General features: G+C 45.9%; 2 protein-coding genes across 3 annotated transcripts in view; both read right to left on the bottom strand.

Moving 5' to 3' along the window:
• Positions 1 to 18,249, bottom strand: part of ECT2L (epithelial cell transforming 2 like) — a 133,418-nt gene that overhangs the window by 112,712 nt on the left and 2,457 nt on the right. For both annotated transcript variants that reach the window (XM_062186833.1, XM_062186834.1), the window contains exons 2-3: positions 12,685 to 12,762; positions 11,516 to 11,628 (exon numbers count right to left, since the gene is read on the bottom strand). In XM_062186833.1, coding sequence (XP_062042817.1) covers positions 11,516 to 11,628; positions 12,685 to 12,762 — 191 coding nt within the window. The remainder of the gene's footprint in view (positions 1 to 11,515; positions 11,629 to 12,684; positions 12,763 to 18,249) is intronic.
• Positions 13,905 to 18,249, bottom strand: part of CCDC28A (coiled-coil domain containing 28A) — a 39,349-nt gene continuing 35,004 nt past the window's right edge. Inside the window, exon 5 of the mRNA XM_062186838.1 lies at positions 13,905 to 13,952. Coding sequence (XP_062042822.1) covers positions 13,920 to 13,952 — 33 coding nt within the window. The 3' untranslated portion in view covers positions 13,905 to 13,919. The remainder of the gene's footprint in view (positions 13,953 to 18,249) is intronic.

Below are 18,249 nucleotides of genomic sequence, written 5' to 3'. Positions count from 1 at the left end.
GGACAGGATCGGTGCCCCGACTGGGACTAGAACCCGGTGTGCCGGCGCTGCAAGGCGGAGGATTAGCCTAGTGAGCCACGGCGCCGGCCATCCCTACCTTACATCTTACACAAACATTAACTCACAACGGACCAAAGATCTAAATTTATGACCTAATACCATTAAATTATTGGAGGAAAATGTCCGGGAAACTCTCTAAGTCATTGACTTAGGCAAGGACTTCTTGGAAAAGACCCCTGAAGCACAGGCAATCAAAGCCAAAATAGTCAAATGGGATTTTTTAAAGACTTATTTATTTGAAAGACAGAATTGGATAGAGAGGGAGAGACAGGGAGAGGTCTCTCTAGTCTGACAAATGCGATTACATCAAGCTAAACTCTGGTACTGCAAAGGAAACTCTCAACAAAGCGTAGAGGCAAGTGATAGAATGGGAGAAAATATTTGCAAACTGTGCAACTGAACAAGGATTAATATCCAGGGGCCAGTGCTGTGGCTCAGCAGGTTAAAACCACAGCCTGCAGCACCAGTATCCCAGATGGGTACCGGTTCAAGTCCCGGCTGTTCCATTTCTGATCCAGTTTCCTGCTAATGCACCTGGGAAAGTAGGGGAGGATGGCTCAAGTGCTGCACCACACTGGAGGCACAGAAGAAGCTCCTGGCTTTGGTCTGGCCCAGCTCTGGTCATTGCAGCTATTTGGAGAATGAACCAGCAGACAGAAGATCTCTCTGTCCCTCCTTCTCTAACACTGCCTCTCAAATGTCATTTTAAAAGGATTAATATGCAGGACCTATAAAGAGCTCAACAAATTCAACAACACAACAAACAATCCAATTAAGAAATGGGCAAAATACTTGAACAGGAATTTTTCAAAAGCACTCAAATGGCCAACAAACGTATGAACAAATGCTCAGGATCACTAGCCATTAGGGAAATGTAAATAAAAACATGCAGTAGTTATGTCTAAGTGCTTGCAAAAGATATCATTCTTGGGTTCTTTAAAGTTAATTAAGTTTCTCAAAAAAATGTTTAAAAGGGAAATTACTTTTTTTTTTTTTTTGACAGGCAGAGTGGATAGTGAGAGAGAGACAGAGAGAAAGGTCTTCCTTTTTGCCGTTGGTTCACCCTCCAATGGCCGCCGCGCTGCAGCCAGTGCATTGCGCTGATCCGAAGCCAGGAGCCAGGTGCTTCTCCTGGTCTCCCATGTGGGTGCAGGACCCAAGCACTTGGGCCATCCTCCACAGCACTCCCGGGCCATAGCAGAGAGCTGGCCTGGAAGAGGGGCAACTGGGACAGAATCCGGCACCCCGACCGGGACTAGAACCCAGTGTGCCGGCGCCACAGGCAGAGGATTAGCCTATTGAGCCATGGCACCGGCCTTGGGAAATTAACTTTGAGATGCAATGACTTTGAACAGCCCTTGTCTCAAGTGTTGAGGATCAGTTTTTTCCCCCCATATAATTTGTTGAACTCTTTACTTAGTATAGATTTAATTTTCTGTGTATAAAGTTAATAGATCTTAGTTAAAAATAAGAGTGGGAATAGGAGAGGGAGGAGGAAGAGGGGTGGGAGAGTGGGTGGGCTAGTGGGTATGGTAGGAAGAAAATCACTATGTTCCTAAAGTTGTATTTATGAGATGCATGAAGTTCGTATTCCTTAAATAAAAGGTTTCTTAGGGGAAAAAGAAATATACCATGAGGTTTAACCTCACCCAAGTTAGAATGGCTCACATAGAAGTCAAAAAACAATAAATGCTGGTGAGGATGTGGGGGAAAAGGTACCCTAATACACCATTGATGAAAAGGCAAACTAGTACAGTCATTGTGGAAGACAGTAGAGATTCCTCAGAAATCTGGAAATAGATCTACCATATGACCCAGCCATCTCACTCCTGGGAATTTTCCCAAATTAAATCAGCATATGAAAAAGTTATCTGAACCCCAAGTTTATTGCAGCTCAATGCACAATAGCCAATATATCAAACTGACCCAAATGGCCATCAACCAATGACTGGATAAAGAAAATGTCTGTCTGTCTCTTTCTCTCTCTCACATACACACACACACACACACTCAAATACTACTCCACCATTAAAAAAAAAAAATGAAATCCTGTCTTCAGCAACAAAATGGATGCAACTGGAAACTATTATACTTAGTGAAATAAGCCCATCCCAAAAAGACAAATACCATGTTTTCCCTGATCTACAGTAACTAATAGAGTACCCAAAAAAGTAATGTTTATGAGGAAAATTAACATTTTCAGATTTGATTATTGTTTAGAGCCCTTGTCTCTATTGTTGAAGAACAGTTTTTTCTTCTTACTATCTGTTGAATTCTTTATTTTACAACCATAAGATTAACCCTCCACTAAGTAAAGAGTATGGCATTGTTAAAATTAAAAGAATGGAAAAAGGAGGAGGAGGGAAAGTAGAGTGGGAAGTATCATTATGTTCCTATATCTGTGTATGAGATATATGAGGTTTGTTCACCTTGTATACATTTAAAAACTGTAATGAAAAAACTATTTTAAATTTTTTCTACAGTAAAATAAATTTAACTTTGAACTTTGTCTTTAACTTCAACCTACATGAGCCAAACTATCACTGAAGTGCACCATCTGTGGTTTTACAGACTCCAGATGATTCTGAGGAGCCATTCCTCCATATCCACGGACTTGATTTCCCCTTGGTAGAAGTAAAGGGCAGCAAAGCCCATCCTGATGCTGATGTGGGAGTCAAGCACAAGACATAAAATATAAGCATGGTGGTCTTAGGTGTATTGATCACTCATTTTTAAGATCATTTTATAGAAGCCCCAATTCATTGTACACTTAGACTCAGGCATGAAGTCTAAGGGCCCTTACTTATGCCCTAAGGCACCCATTTGACTGCTAAACGCTTTTGGTTTTTCCCTTCCTGGACCTCAACTAGACTCTGGAGTGTTGCGATTACTAGAGAAGAGGCTACTAGATAAATGAACTACTAGGGACCACTTTTAAAATCAGGACAGCTTCAGGGCTAGTGGCATCATAAAGGGTCCAAGATATTCCTGTTTCCACTTTGTCTTGCTCAGCAGTGTGTCTGTTCTTCAGGCTTGTCCCCCAAGATGGGTCCTGAGTGATCACCTGCTGCGAGCATCCACCCTCATTCAATACAACAGAGACCACAGGTTAACTGTGGGGAAAAGGGAGGATTCCTTCTTTAGGCTCCCTCTGAAGTACCTTTATGACGGAAGAAAACTCCCCAGGAGCGCTCTGGCTAGCCATCCTCAGCTCCTTGGGCAGAGTTAACATCTATACACCCTTGCCTAGGTCAGATACTATCAAGGGGTACAATTATATTAAGGCAGACCAATAGTGACACTTCTTGGTGGGATGGGGTGACCAGCTACCCCTGAAGCACATAATCCATTGACTTTTGTAGGGAAGAAAGAAGGGATGTGGAATGGCTTGGGCAGACAAGTAATCAACCATGCCTGGGGGCTGGTGTTGTACAGTGGGTTAAGCCACCACCTGCAGTCCAAGTATTCCATACCAGTTCAAGTCCTGGCTGTTCTACTTCTGATTCAGCTCCCTAATGCTTCTGGGAAGCCAGAAGATGGCCCAAGTGATTGAGTCCCTGCCATCCATGTAGGAAACTCAAATGGAGTACCAGGCTCCCGGATTTGGCCTGGAACAGCCCTAGTCATTGAGGCCATTTGGGGAGAGAACCACTGGTAGAAATTTCTCTGTCCTTCTGCCTTTCAAATAAAGACATCTTAAAAAAAAAAAAACCTTCAACATCTGGCTTCTCAAGCAGCAATTCAAGACAAGAGAGATCTATCCAACTGCCCGAGCCTGCCATCTCTGCCTGTCCATTTCTGCTACATTGATGTCAGTCCTTTCTCTCCTTTATGCTGGAGATATTAATTGCAGGTATTTAAGTAGTAAAAGAAAAGTTTTTATTTCTGGTAGTGAAACCTTTATTCATTTTTTTAACTTAAATTTTCTTAGCTTAGCCATTGTCCATTTTCTTTTCCAGATTAGCATTAGAATCAGTGAAACCCTTTTTTGAGGATTTGTACTGGGACTAAACTGAAGGTTAATCTGTAGAGAACCCAATACCTTTAAACATGGCAGATCGATCTATTTCTCCAGGTTTGTATGTTGTTGTTTAGCTATCTATTAATACAAATTTGGAGTTTCCTTCATATGGGTCATGCACTTATCTTTTTAGCTTTATGGACTACATATAGAATAGCAGAGCTGGGCCTGGCGCTGTGACATAGCAGATAAAAGCCACCAAGTGCAATGCCAGCACCCCTCCATAAGGACACTGGTTCAAGTCTCAGCTGCTCCTCTTCTGATCCACCTCCCTGCCGATGGCCTGGGAAAGCAATAGAAGATGGTCCAAGTGCTTGGGCCCCTGCACTTGTGTGGGAGACCCAAAAGAAGCTCCTGGCTTTGGATCAGCCCAGATCTTGCCATTGCGTCCATTTGGAAAGTGAACCAGTGGATGGAAGATCTTTCTGTCTCTCCTCCTCTCTGTAACTCTACCTCTCAAGTAAATAAATCTTAAAAAAAAATCATGGGGTCCGGCGCCATGGCTCAGTTGGCTAATCCTCCGCCTGTGGCGCCGGCATCCCATATGGGTGCTGGGTTCTAGTCCCAGTTGCTCCTCTTCCAGTCCAGCTCTCTGTTGTGGCCCGGGAAGGCAGTGGAGGATGGCCCAAGTGCTTGGTCCCTTGTACCCACATGGGAGACCAGGAAGAAGCACCTGGCTCCTGGCTTTGGATTGGCGCAGCACCAGCTGTAGAAGCCATTTGGGGAGTGAACCAATGGAAGAAAGACCTTTCTCTCTGTCTTTCTCACTGTCTATAATTCTAAAATTTAAAAAAAAAAAATCAAGGCTGGTGCTGTAGCATACCAGATAAAGCCACCGCCTGCAGTGCCGATATCCCAAATGGGCACAGGTTTGAGTCCCGGCTGCTCTACTTCCAATCCAGCTCTCTGCTATGGCCTGGGATAGCAGTAGAAGATGGCCCAAGTCCTTGGGCCCCTGCACCTGCATGGGAGACCCAGAAGAAGCTCCTGGCTCCTGGCTTCGGATCAGCGCAGCTCTGGCCATTGTGGCCGTCTGGGGAATGAACCAGTGGATAGAAGATGCCTCTCCCTCTCTGTGTAACTCTGACTTTCAAATAAGTAAATCTTTAAAAATAGAAAGAAAATCAGAAGCATTATCAGGGGTGTGGTATTTGGGAGAGTGTTCAATGGACAGCTGTAAGAGGAGCCCTTCGCATGGATGGCTGTGTCAAAGAGCAGCCTCTGGAGTGGTGCAGCATGACATCACTGGTACTATTGCGATTCAGAATTGCTTTTAGAGGATTTGAATTAAAATTTTTGAATGAATGGATGAACCAAAATATTTATGATCTTATATTCTACAACGTAGAATATCCCGAAAAACTCCTTCCTCCTAGAGAACTACCAAATGGAAATTTTTTTCCAGTTATCTTTTCATCACTTTAGTAATTGGGAGTGGTAAGAGATCTGCATTCTTTCAACAGGCATTTACTGAGTGGCTTCCACATGCATGGTAGCACCCTAAGTGCCAGAGACAGAAAGAGGCACCAGATAAAGTGCTTGCTCTAGGCAGCTTCCGTTCTGGTGGAGGCGGAAGAACGTGAATAAGCAAGAACCATAGGCGGCACAGTGCCCAGAGCTGTAGAAAGAAGTGTGATCAGTGGAGAGCAGCACTGCTCACCGGCAAAAGGGAAGTGAGAAGTTCAAGTGCATGGACCTTGCCCAGCATAGGGCAATGACTTTTCCCCCTTGTCCATTGTCCCTGTCTCCAGCCCCACCCAACACAACAACTTTAGGTTATTGGTTTCTCCTTTCATTTTAAACTTGAGAATATTTTTTTTTGCTTCATCCACCCTAAAAACCATCCCAACAACGAATGGCAACACTAGTGTTGAATACAGTTGCCCAGATGCGACCAGCCGATATGATAGAGGACAGGAGTGCTGTCCAGAAGAATACTGGACTGAGGAGAAGGAAGAAATGAGATGACCCAGTTTCCAGACTTGCTTTGCATGTCTAGACAGGAGTAATTTCAATACAAGTGCAGAGTTTATCTCAGAATACTCCTGTCTCCTCTCCCACAAGGATTATCTGATTGACTAAACTTTCATCAGGGTGAGGAGTCTTCTCACCCATCTGTAGAAGTCATTGGCACGTTTGGTTTAACACAGAGCTCTGCTAAGTCTGTTCCACCAGAAGCTCCTCGTTGTCCACAGCTGACCTCCCTTGAGATGTGATCAGCTTCCTTACCCATCGCCAGCACTGCTCAGGTGCTGCCCGACCCTCCTGGCCCATCTCCAGCAAGAATCCTGCCCGGTCGGTTCGGACAGACGCCCTCTGTTTCCTCTTAGTAACTTTCCATCCACCTGCCCCTAACCTAGCTCCTTGGCTATCGATTCCCATTGCCCCTGCTGTGTTTGGAGTGGAGCCCAATCTCTCTTCTCCACTGTAAATCCCATCACAGGGCTCCCTACTCCTGTCCTGGCCATGTCAAGTAAGTGACATCAAATGACTTTTTCCTCTAATATCACCATCTCCACGCAGAAATCTCTTGCAAAACGACATTCTGTAACTCAGAGTGATGGAGCTGTTTCATCTCCTAAATCAACCCGGTGTCTTGTCTCTGCCAAACTACACGCCGACTTCCTCAACAAACCACAGCTGAAAGGCAGCCTCGCCAGAGCCCTCCCAGGCACTGTAGCAGGAGGGCGTCCCGAAGTAGCAGTGGGGTGTTCTGAGATCTACATTAGCACAATTTTCTGCCTTCCAATGCCACATCCAGAGGGCTTTGATGGAGACAAGCAACCACAGCTACTCTTTCCCAGGCCGTTTTTGATCTCTCGCTCTCTCCACACATATACCTGTCCTGTATATGCAGGTGCACGAACGCTGCCCCACCCACCAGGAAAGCTGCAAGCTTGAACAGCTCTGGCCTGGAATGAAAAGCCTTTATAGAAGGCACTACGGGCTGCTGAGCAGATGCAACTTAAAACCGGTCCCACCAGTGTGACAAGGAGACAGATTCAAACTCCTAATAGGTTTCTCCAAGTGTGACCGACACAAACAGCCCAGTTTCCTTTAAGAAGCACAGGAAAGGTCAACCTAGTCAAGTGGCAGGGACAAGACACCACTGGAAACCATTAGATCTGTTGGCATCTGGGCATCAGGTGTTGAGAGGAAATGCCAGCATGTAGTCGTGTAAGAACGGCGGGGTGGGCAAGACCTCCCCAGGGGGTAGCATCCAAGTTGGGATGAGAACTTGCCAGAAGGATAGTTTAAGAAGCTAAACCTTCAACATTTTAAATGTCATAAAATGTAAGAAATCTTATATATTAAAAATATTTAATATTGGAAAAATCTTAGGTATTTAGATATATCTCAGAGATTAAGAGCAAACTTTTAAGTGAAATTGTGATAACATATTCCCTACCAATATTGCAACACCCTGTTTATAACTAATTGCCTGAATGTAAATAAAACTACCTGGCAACTAGAAAACAAAAGGTATAAGACAATGATCTCTCTACCTTGCAAAAAAAAAAAAAAAGGCACTGCATAATACAACCTACCTAACATATGAAGACTTCAAGCGGCCAAATAATGTAATGCTCACTTCTGTCATTTATTAACAAGCTATTCACAGTCATGGGAAACGAGTATAGGAATAAATGACTCAAAAGACACAAGAGACACACTTAATCATCAAGTTAATTACTCTGGCACCATTTGACCCAGCAATTCCACTCCTAGATAAATATCTATGAGAAAGAAACATCTATACACATAAACTTGGACACAGATGTTCATAGCATTATTTACAATAGCCAAAATGGGGAAACAGCCCACACGCCATCAAGTGACGAGTGGGTAAATAAAACACGGCATATCCATACAATGGAACATTACTTGGCAATAAAAAGGAAAGAAGTACTGATACATACAAATAAAAACAAACCTTGAAAACATTAGAACACAAGAAGCCAGTTCCTGAAGATCACATATTGCCCGTTTCCATTTACAGGAAAAGTCCAAGACAGGAAATCTATAGACAGAAAGCACAGCAGTGCCTGCTCCAATCTGGGAGATGGAGATGGGGCGTGACCACTAAGGGGACAGGAGTTGTTTCTAGGGTGACAAGTTCTAGACTTAGGTTGTGGTGATGGGTACTGAACTCTGAATTACTAAAGTCATTGAACTACAGCCTTAAGTAGGAAAATTTCATTACATGAATTAAATCTCAATAAAGATGTTTAAAGAAAAAGTGATTGCGTAACTCATTTTTTTGTTTTTAAAGAATGAGTTGGGCTTTTAGATTTAACTAAAACTGAGCACAAACTGGATTGGCACATAGTACTGCAGATGTCCACAGTACAGAAGAAAAGGCTAACAGAGGCAGGAAGAACAGGTACAAGATGACTTAACCCAGACTTCGGGGAATCGGCTGACTGATGCTCACCCACAGAATCACAAACACACCAAAGATGGGTTCCAGATGCCAAATCTAAAGACCAGGAATGCACCCACAGATCCCCCTGAAATCAGCAGCCCAGAGAGTACACTCAGGTTTTTGGCAATACACAGTGCTCTCCGCAGAAACACAGCTATCAGACAAAGAGAAGGCATTTCACCTAGCAAGCTCGTTCCATATTCTTGTCCTACAGAAAGAAGAATGCAGGTACCAGACATAGGCTACAATTTCCAGTTGCCCAAATGTCAGCTTAACGTCAAGGGGCCTCAAATATACCACAAGATCTCTGATGACCTCTGGTGGTGGCAACTAAGATTGCTTTGCTTAGGATACGTGAGCCTAGAACACCCATGCACAAAGAGTACAGATAGGGGATTTGCTGTTCTTATCTTGAATGCTGCAAAGTAGGAGTAAAAGGAATTATAGCCAATGACTATCACGCAACATCCATTCCCTATGACTTTTAGACATTCCCTATGACTTTTAGACTCATGAACCTATTTTTCTGTCTCTGTAGCCTCTTGCAACAGAGCCTGGAAGATGTGTATCTCCTCCCAGGACTCCATAAAGCACAGTCCCTTACTGTTTTACACCCAAAGACACAAGGGTAAGCTGATGATGGAGAAGGAGAGATCCAAAGAGACGGGCACAGCAGACTTACAGGAGAAGATGTACAGACGTGTGGGCCCCAGCCCCCAGGGCCACATAATCCCAGACCCTTTATGTTGTTGTTCGTAAAGTCTCAGATTGTTTCCCTACCAGGGCCCCCTCCCCCAGGAATGTGCCCATCGAGGCCCTGAAGTCATCTGGGCCCTCCTCTGCTCCCTACTTCCTGTAAGGCTGCACTGAGTCCTTTTATTTCCTTGTGGCCCAGAACTGCTTTATAGGAAACTCTGAAGAGAATATCATGAGTGCACCTGATATTTGTATTTGTTTTTAGAAAAATCTTTGCTATATTGGGTGCTTAAGAGTCAAGAAGGATTGCCTTGGAAAAACTGCCATAATCCTAGCTGCTTCCCTATAACGTATTTTACTAGACATTTGCACCTGATATACAGCCTCATATCATAGAATTATAAAGTTGAACTGCAAGAAAGCATTTTCACCTGTCGGGGGGGCGGGGCATGGACCAACATCATGGCATAACTGGTAATGCCACTGCCTGCAATGCCAGCATCCCATATGGGCACTGGTTAGTGTCCAGCTGCTCCACTTCTGATTCAACTCCCAGTTAATGGCCTGGGAAGACAGCAGAGGATGGCTTAACTGCTTGGGCCCCTGCATCCAGGTGGGACACCTGGATGAAGTTCCTGTCTTCAGCCTGGCCCAGCGTTGGCCATTGCAGCCATCTGGGAAGTGAACCAGCAGATGGAAGATCTCCAACTCTGTCAAATAGATAAATACATCTTTTTTGAAAGAGATGGGCAGAAAAAAAAAATAAGAAATTGAGAGGCAGGGCTTGCAAACTAAAATAAGCCTATTTGGTCATGCATAACTCAGATACTTATTTGGTAGTGACCTAAGACAAGGGAAGGCCAGGCGCTCCAACAACCTAATTATCAGGTTATAATAAAATTGCAGAACACCACATCTAGAGTTTCACTAAGCAAATATTAGTAAATAAGCCCAAGCCACTTCTAGAGCCTTCTATGCAAGCTTGAGGAAGTCCCAGCTTTCCAAACTTTAAACGAGAGTCTCATTCCACTGATAAAGGACTATGTTCCAAGAACAGCCTTCTGGGGGCCATGGCTTAGTGGGTTAAGCCACCGTCTGCAGTGATGGTATCCCATATGGGCCCCAGTTCAAGTCCCAGCTGCTCCACTTCTGATCCAGCTCCCTGCTAGTGGGCCATCTTCCACTGCATCCCCAGGCACAAGTGCTTGGGCCCCTGCACCCACATGGGAGACACAGATGAAGCTCCTGGCTTTGGCCTGGCCCAGTCCCAGCCATTGTGACCATTTGCAGAGTGAACCAGTAGATGGAAGATCTTTCTCTCTCCCTCTGTAACTGACTTTCAAATAAATTAATCTTGGCAGTGGGGGGAGGCAGGGAAAACAGCCTTGTTGGTCTCAGGTTACCAGAAATCCTCAAGGCTGACACAAGGCTGCTTTTATGGGGATAGAGCTGAAAAACCTGCTCCCAGCCCGGCTGTATTCAACTAGTTCCAGGCATACTGGAAGGCTTTCTAAAATACTTCAGTCAGTACACACCTCTGAAATGCCTTTACTTTCACCAAACAGAGTCTAGTGCTAACATTCATCCAGCTACTTAACAAGGCACTGGGTGCCCTGATAATAACTAATGTCTGATATTTACATGCTAATTAGCTAAGGATCCAATAATAACACAGGTACTGTGACCTCTCCAGTCTAGAGCTAACCAGTGACCCTCAGGATATTCATTCCTGATCAGAACACCAGCTATAAGTGGCAAGTGTAATTTCAACTAACAAATATCACACAGTCTACGCGGAAGTATTTGAAAGAAAATTACAGTCTTAACCCGAGGGAAGAGGCAGAACAGGAACAAATCTCCCGGGCAGTCACCAGCCACTGCTGCATGCGTCTTGTCCATGTCCCTAAATACTGCGACCATTGTCATGTCACGTGTATTTTTTCTCCAGACCCATGTGTTCATTGAACAATCATTTACCAGGCGCCTAGCTATGTACCACATATCCATTTGGAATCAGATTGTCCGATCATTCCAAGGTGGGTTTAAAACACTAGAACAATGTTCAGAACTCAGCAGCTTCAGCCACCTACAAGTTTTTGCAAAACAAAAAACAGTCCCACAATGGTGGGAAGGTGTCAAGGCCCCCAGGGCTGCACCGCTTCAACCCCAAGGAGAGAGCAAGCTGCAGAAGAGTCTGTTATGTAACCAGTAAAATAAACTGCTTTATTTTTCACCTATAAGGGAGGAAAAAGAAAAGCAAGCCCAAGGTGATTAGGTGACATTTTACTCTGGCATCATCAGGCTCCATTTACCTTAATTGCGATTTTGTGCACCGTGAAAAAATTGTGCATAGGAATTCTTGACGTTGCTTGCTGGTCCAGAGGTCAAACCAATGACTTATGAGAGCAACTCTTTCCTGAAAGAGCTAGAGAGGAAGAAGAGATGTTTTGCCGTGCAGGCCGGTATGTTCTTGGTTGCCAAGCGGTCTTTAGACAATCTACTACTATCCTCACAGCTAATATTTGCACAGCACATTTACAGCTCACAAAGCACTTTCACCTGTGGCATAGGGGGCTCCCCTTACATTTTCAAGCTGTTTTTGTCCTGGGCTATGGACAAGCCTGGGCTTGTTGGGTGAGCTGGTCTAGACACACAAGCCTAGGGAAGTCCACTGGAAAGCAAAGAACAATTCCCGAGCCTCGGTTCTACCTAGACTAACACAGCCAAGGGAACAGATTCCATACACCTCATCTTGAAAGCTCCTCCAGGCTGCCCAGGACCACGTGAAGTAGCCATGGTTTTAACCCGCAGCCCTGGGTTTTCCTAGCGCCCAAACTGAAAGTCCCTAGCTATTGCTAATTAGCCATTGTTAGCAGTGTGTCCAAGGAAACCACGTACCGTGGTCTCCATCCAGCTTTACGCAGATTGGCTCAAACTCACCGTCTTTGTTATAGGCAGGGTCTCTCCCACTTGGGGCCGACTCCACACGAGCCCTGAAGACCCAGTTTGCTTTCTCCACTAAGACCTGGCAGAGCTGCCCCATGCCATTTAGTGACTCTTTCCTGCGTTCTCTTTTGAAGGAGTGGGCACACACCCCCCCCCCCCCCCCCGCCACAGGGGACCGTACAGGTGGCTTAGGAGAGAAGGTGGGTTGGAGAAATACATGCGAACATTCCCACACCACCATCGTCCAAAGCACCTTTCTCCCACATTAGACATGCACGCGTGTCCTGTAGGGGTCCGGTCTGTCCCTGCCGGAGTGAAAGGGGAGGCAGATCTTCAGCTTCCCATAAGGTAGGATTTGGGACTGGGATGATAACAGATCAACTCTGCGACAAATTGGGTTTACTGTTTAAACAGACTCAAAAACTAAACTCTTATTAGAGGGGTTTTCTTCAAAAATACGGCGACATGAGACCTGACACATCACAGTGAAATTAACTCGGCAGATTAAACTTTTACTCTGGAGCATGTAACTCACCTGTCTATTTAAGGACTTGTTTTTAAAAGGTGTCCAGGCACTGAATCTTGTGTGGGAGCTCTCCATTTCCGGGGATTTCTGGGAAGAACTCACAGCTGATGATTTAGCAAATTATGTTTATCCACTTCCAGGAGCTACAGGCTTGCTTCAATAGAAGTATGATTAAGATCACCTGGAAATAGCCAATATATTAATGTACTTTTAGAAACTATGGAATTGTAAGACAAACATATAGATGCACATGTATAGAATTACAATTCATGCATGTGGGGCATATGATAAGCCATACAAACATATGCAAGGATCCCCTGAACTCCAAATCATTGCAATTATTCTGTCCTTATCTACCCACACTCAAGTTTGAATCTAAGAGTTCTGTTTTATGTTGCTGGGAAAATAAGCAGTTGATAAAAACGTTTCAGGAAGTACTATTAATGACCCAGAAATTGGCATATGGTGATGGCATTGTGACACATTGGGTTAAGCAGCCACCTGTGATACTGGCACCCCATATTGCAGTACCAGTTCTAGTCCCAGCTAATCTACTTCCAATCCAGCTTAATGCTAACATGCCTGGGAGACCCAGGTGTTAAAGCTCCCCAAGGGTACACTTCAGTCTCAGGAGAAAGAAAGCACTGGACGAGTGTGTTCTTGGGAGACACAGGTGGAGTTCCTGGCTCCTGAATTCAGCCCAGCCCAGCCCTGGCTGTTATGGTCAATTGGAGAGTCAGTCAACAGGTGGCCAAAGGATGGGAGAGCTCAGTTTTTCTCTCTCCCTTTCTGGCACTTTGCCTTTCAAATAAATAACTGTTGAAAAAAATGAAAAAAAAAAGTCATAATTCTTTGTCAGGAACATTTTTTCTTACTCTATAAAGAATTTGAAGTGCTTCTACAGGGAACTTTACCTGTGTACCTTTTGAGGATGGAAGTCAAAGAGGACAGAGAATGAAATTAAGGTAACATATTAGCTGTCTATCACTGCATAACAAATTACCACGAAATGGAACAGCTCAACACAACAAACACTTACCTCAACCTTTTTGTGGGTCAAGCATGGCTTAGTGGGGTACTGTATTAATCTGTTAGGCTGCCATAACCAAACATCACCGAGAGACTGGATATGTAGCCAGAAATTTTCTCCCCGTTCTGGAGGCTGGAAACCTGAGATCAAGGTGTTGCAGGGGGTCTTCAGTTCTTACCATTCCTTTTCTCTCTGCGGGGTTCGTGCCTCGTGTTCACGAAGTATGAGGATGCCCGGACAAGCAAGGCTGCATGAATCAGAAGTGGCTTATTTAAGAAAACCATAGTGAAGGAGGAAAAAAAAAACTTAACAGCACCGAGAGGACCCCTAAAGAAAGCAAAAGAGAAAGGAAAAAAACTGCCAGCAACACTGAGAGGGGCCTGTAAGAGGGAGCCACTCTGAAGGCTGACTGGGGCTTTATAGGCTGTAGGGGGCCGTTCTGAGGATGGGTCCGGAAAGGGCTGGTTTTCAGTGATTAACTGGATGATGGTTCCAACTGAGACTCAACAGGAAACACATGAAACTTTCCCCCACAAAGACAGAATTCTCATTACCTAGACCTGTGACAGCAGCCCAGAGAAACCTTGATTCCAAGGACTAGCACGTGACATCCACCTCCCTCCCAGAAGCTGCTGGCTTGGGTTTTCTTATCTCCAGAGAGTGGGGAGGGGTGCCCTGGTCCCTGGCTACCCAGCTGGGCACCTGTCTCTCCATCAGAGTCCCTGTCAGTGTTGGTTTCTGCTGACACCTCTCTCTCTCTCTCTGGCTTGTAGATGGCCACTTTCTTGCTACATCCTCATGCAGCTTTCTTCTGTGTGATGCAGAGAGAGCAGGCTCTGGTGTCTGCTCTCTCTGCATCACAGAGATGTTCATACAAGAACATCTTGTATGTTCATACGAGAACACCAGTCTTCGCAGATTAAGGCTCCTCCTCTTTATGACCTCTTTCTGGGCCATATCTTCAAATACAGTCACTCTGGGGGGTTAGAACTTCAACAAGTGAATTTGGGGCGGTTACTAATGTCCTAACAGATCCTTTTGTGTCCAAGTCTCTCGTAAGGCTACAGTCAAGGGGTGAGCCAGGACTGCAGTCTGACTTGAAGGTTTTGAACTCATTCAAGTGGTTGTTGGGAGGATTCAGCTCCCATGAGCTGCTGCACTGAAGGCCTCAACTCTCACTGGCTTCCTTGCCACTGGGGTCTCTCTGTGGGGAGCTCCTGTGACAGCTGGCTTCCATCAGAGTGAGCGAGTGAGGAAGCAGAAGAGGGCACACAGAGTGAAGTGTGGAGCTGACCTTGGACGTGACATTGTCACTTTTGCCATATTTTATTGGTTAAAAACTAGTAGATACAGCTCTTTCTTGAGGGCAGAGAATGATACAAGGGCATGAACGATGATACAGAGATGATACAAGGGCATATACGATGATCATAGCCACCTTCTGGGTCAGTTCTTCCTTCTCCATATGCAGAACACAGCCACATTTTTTTAAAGATTCATTTATTTATTTGAAGGGAAGTGTTACAGAGAGAAAGAGACAGAGAGAGTGAGAGAGAGGTCTTCCATCTCCTGGTTCATTCCTCAAATGGCCACAATGGCTGGAGCTGCACCAATCTGAAACCAGGAGCCAGGAGCTTCCTCTAGGTCTCCCACGTGGGTGCCAGGGCCAAGATCTTGAGCCATTTTGTACTGCTTTCCCATGCCATTGCGGAGAGCCGGATCGGAAGTGGAGCAGCCAGGTCTCGAACCGGCGCCCATATGGGACGCCAGCACTGCAGGTGGCAGCTTTACCCGCTACGCCACAGCACTGGCCCCAGCTCACCCACTTTTTAGGGAAGACAGAAGTTCCAGCTCATGAATAATTTTAGCTCAGAGCTCAGGAGTTGTGACTCACACAGGCCCTGCTAATCCAGACACAGCTCCTCTTGATCCAGAGACGCTTCTTAGTTCAGAGGAACTTCTGGGGCAGGCATTCGGCGTGGCCATTAAGATGCTGCTTAGGAAGCCTGCATTCCATTTTAGAGTGCCTGCTTCAAGTCCCAGCCCCACTTCCAATTCCAGCTTCCTGCTAATGTGAACTCTGGGAAGCAGCAGGTAATGATCCAATTGCTTGGGTCTCCGGCACCCACGTAGGAGATCTGGATTGAGTTCTGGGCTTCCGGTTTTTTAAAAATATATTTATTTATTTAAAAGAGTTACAGAGAGAGAGGGAGAGATAAAGAAAGAGCTTCCATCTGCTGTTTCACTCCCAGATGGCTGCAATGGCCAGGGCTGAGCCAGGGCAAAGTCAGGATCCAGGAGCTTCTTCCAGGTCTTCCAGACAGGTGGCAGGGGCCTGAGTATTTGGGTCATCCTCTCCTGCTTTTCGCAGATCATTAACAGGGAGCTGGATGGGAAGTGGAGCAACTAGGATTTGAGTCAGTGCCCAAATGGGACACCAGCATTGCAGGTGGCAGCTTAACCCACTACTGTACAGTGCCGGCCCCTGGGCTACTGGCTTTGATATGAGCCAGCCCTGGCTGTTGCAGGGATCTAGTGAGCGAACCAGGGGGCAGGAGATTTCTTTCTTTCCATCTTTCTCTCTCTTTCCATCTCTCTTTCCAAAAAAAAGGGGGAAGGGGGAAGCTGTAACCTGGTCCTTGTCCTGACACACAGGATATGCAGTAGGAGAGTGAAAGGGTAATTGCAATAAATATTTACATTTTCACAAGAGAAAGGTGGCATAGAAAAGAGCCCATAGGGGCCAGCACTGTGGCGCAGCGGGTTAACGCCCTGGCCTGAAGCGCCAGCATCCCATATGGGCACCAATTCGTAGACCTGTTGCTCTACTTCTGATCCAGGTCTCTGCTATGGCCTGGGAAAGCAGTGGAAGATGGCCCAAGTCCTTGGGCCCCTACACCTGCATGGGAGACCCAGAAGAAGCTCCTGGCTCCTGGCTTCGGACCGGCACAGCTTCGGCTGTTGCTGCCAATTGGGGAGTGAGCCATCGGATGGAAGATCTCTCTCTCTCTCTCTCTCTCTCTCTGCCTCTCCTCTCTCTGTGTAACTCTGACTTTCAAATAAATAAATAAATCTTTTTTTAAAAAAAAAAAAAGAAAGGAAAGAGTCCATAGCAATTCTGAAATCTCACTATGGGAGGCTGAGCCCCCATTATCACTTTTAGCCTCAAAGAATCACATTCTCTTCCAGACCAGGATGGTGACTCCTTTCTCAATGCCATGATCTCATAACATATCCCAAGCCATTTATTTGATTCTAACCAGTTACACCTGTTTAGAGGCATCACCATGCTCTCAAAGTTTCCTCCAGAGATTTGAGCCTATCATGACTCCTTAGGAAGAGCCAAACCATAAGTCACCCTTCCATGAGGTATTTTCCCACCTGAAAGTATTTGCTGGGTGCTACCCTGTTCCACTCAGATCCTAACAGCGACAGGGACAGTCATAGCCTCGACTTGGTCCTTGTCCCTAGACAGAGGTCTAGAAGCAGCTGCTGCCCTGAGGCCTTCTCAGTCTCCTCTTTACCAGTGAGAAATGTGAACCAGTTGCACCTGCCAGCCTCGCAAGTTGCTGAGTTTAGGGATTGTCTCTGAATTCCTTCTCATTCCTGCCTGCAAGCCAGGGGAATATTTTCTGAGCTCCTCTCTTGCTTGTAGCATCCTGGCACCTGCAGCCAGTGGTAAGGAACTCCTAGTAACATTCATGTCTACTTCCTCACAGAAAGTACAAGCTCACTAGGGGTACACTATGCCTGTCTGTCTATTGCTGACTAAGTTTTCCCACCCGTGATGTGGAGCCATCTCTGCAGATCTTCAGTCACAGTTCCCGCTGCCAGGCAGGACGCCAGGGTCACTCCATATAGAGCGATTGCTGTGTTGTGGCAGCATTGTCTCCTGGAACCAATTTCTGTATCTACCCAGTGTCTAAGCAGGAAATAACACTAGGTGTACGCGAAATCTCCCAGAGAATAGAGTGTGGGACTGATTCCCAAGTTCTTTAGTGAAGTCAGAATTGCCTTGATGCCCAAACCCAGCAGGGACCTCACAAGCAAGGAATACCACAGGTTTCTAACCACAAAAAAATAGCTGCAGAAATATAAGAGTATGAAGGTGGGCGTTGTGGCACAGAGGGTTAAGCTGCTACGTACGATTCCTGCATCCCATATCAGAGCTTGTTAGGATCGAGTCCCACCTCTGTGTCTGACCCAGTTCCTGCTAATGCACACCCTGAGAGGCAGCCAATGGCAGCTCAGCCCTGGGGTCCCTGCCACCCACAGGGGAGACCCGGATGGAGCTCCTTACTCCTGGCTTTCACCTGACCCAGTCCTGGTTGGTACGGCCACTTGGGAAATGGCCCGGTGTAAGAGTGATCTCTTCCTCTCTGTTACCCTGCCTTTCAAATAAATAACAATGAATTGTGGGTGATACTGTACCTAGTGGGGAGTCTGCCTGCCCTGCCCAGGCAGGAGGCTGAGAGGGCATGGCACCCCACGCCTCCTGGGAAGGACCCCACATTCTGACTGCTGGCACGTGGAGGGAGCCCCGG

This window comes from Lepus europaeus, chromosome 3, assembly GCF_033115175.1.
Source record: "Lepus europaeus isolate LE1 chromosome 3, mLepTim1.pri, whole genome shotgun sequence".
NCBI lineage: Eukaryota > Metazoa > Chordata > Mammalia > Lagomorpha > Leporidae > Lepus > Lepus europaeus.
Note: the sequence above shows the minus strand (reverse complement) of the source record. Positions and strands in the feature narration are given on the sequence as shown.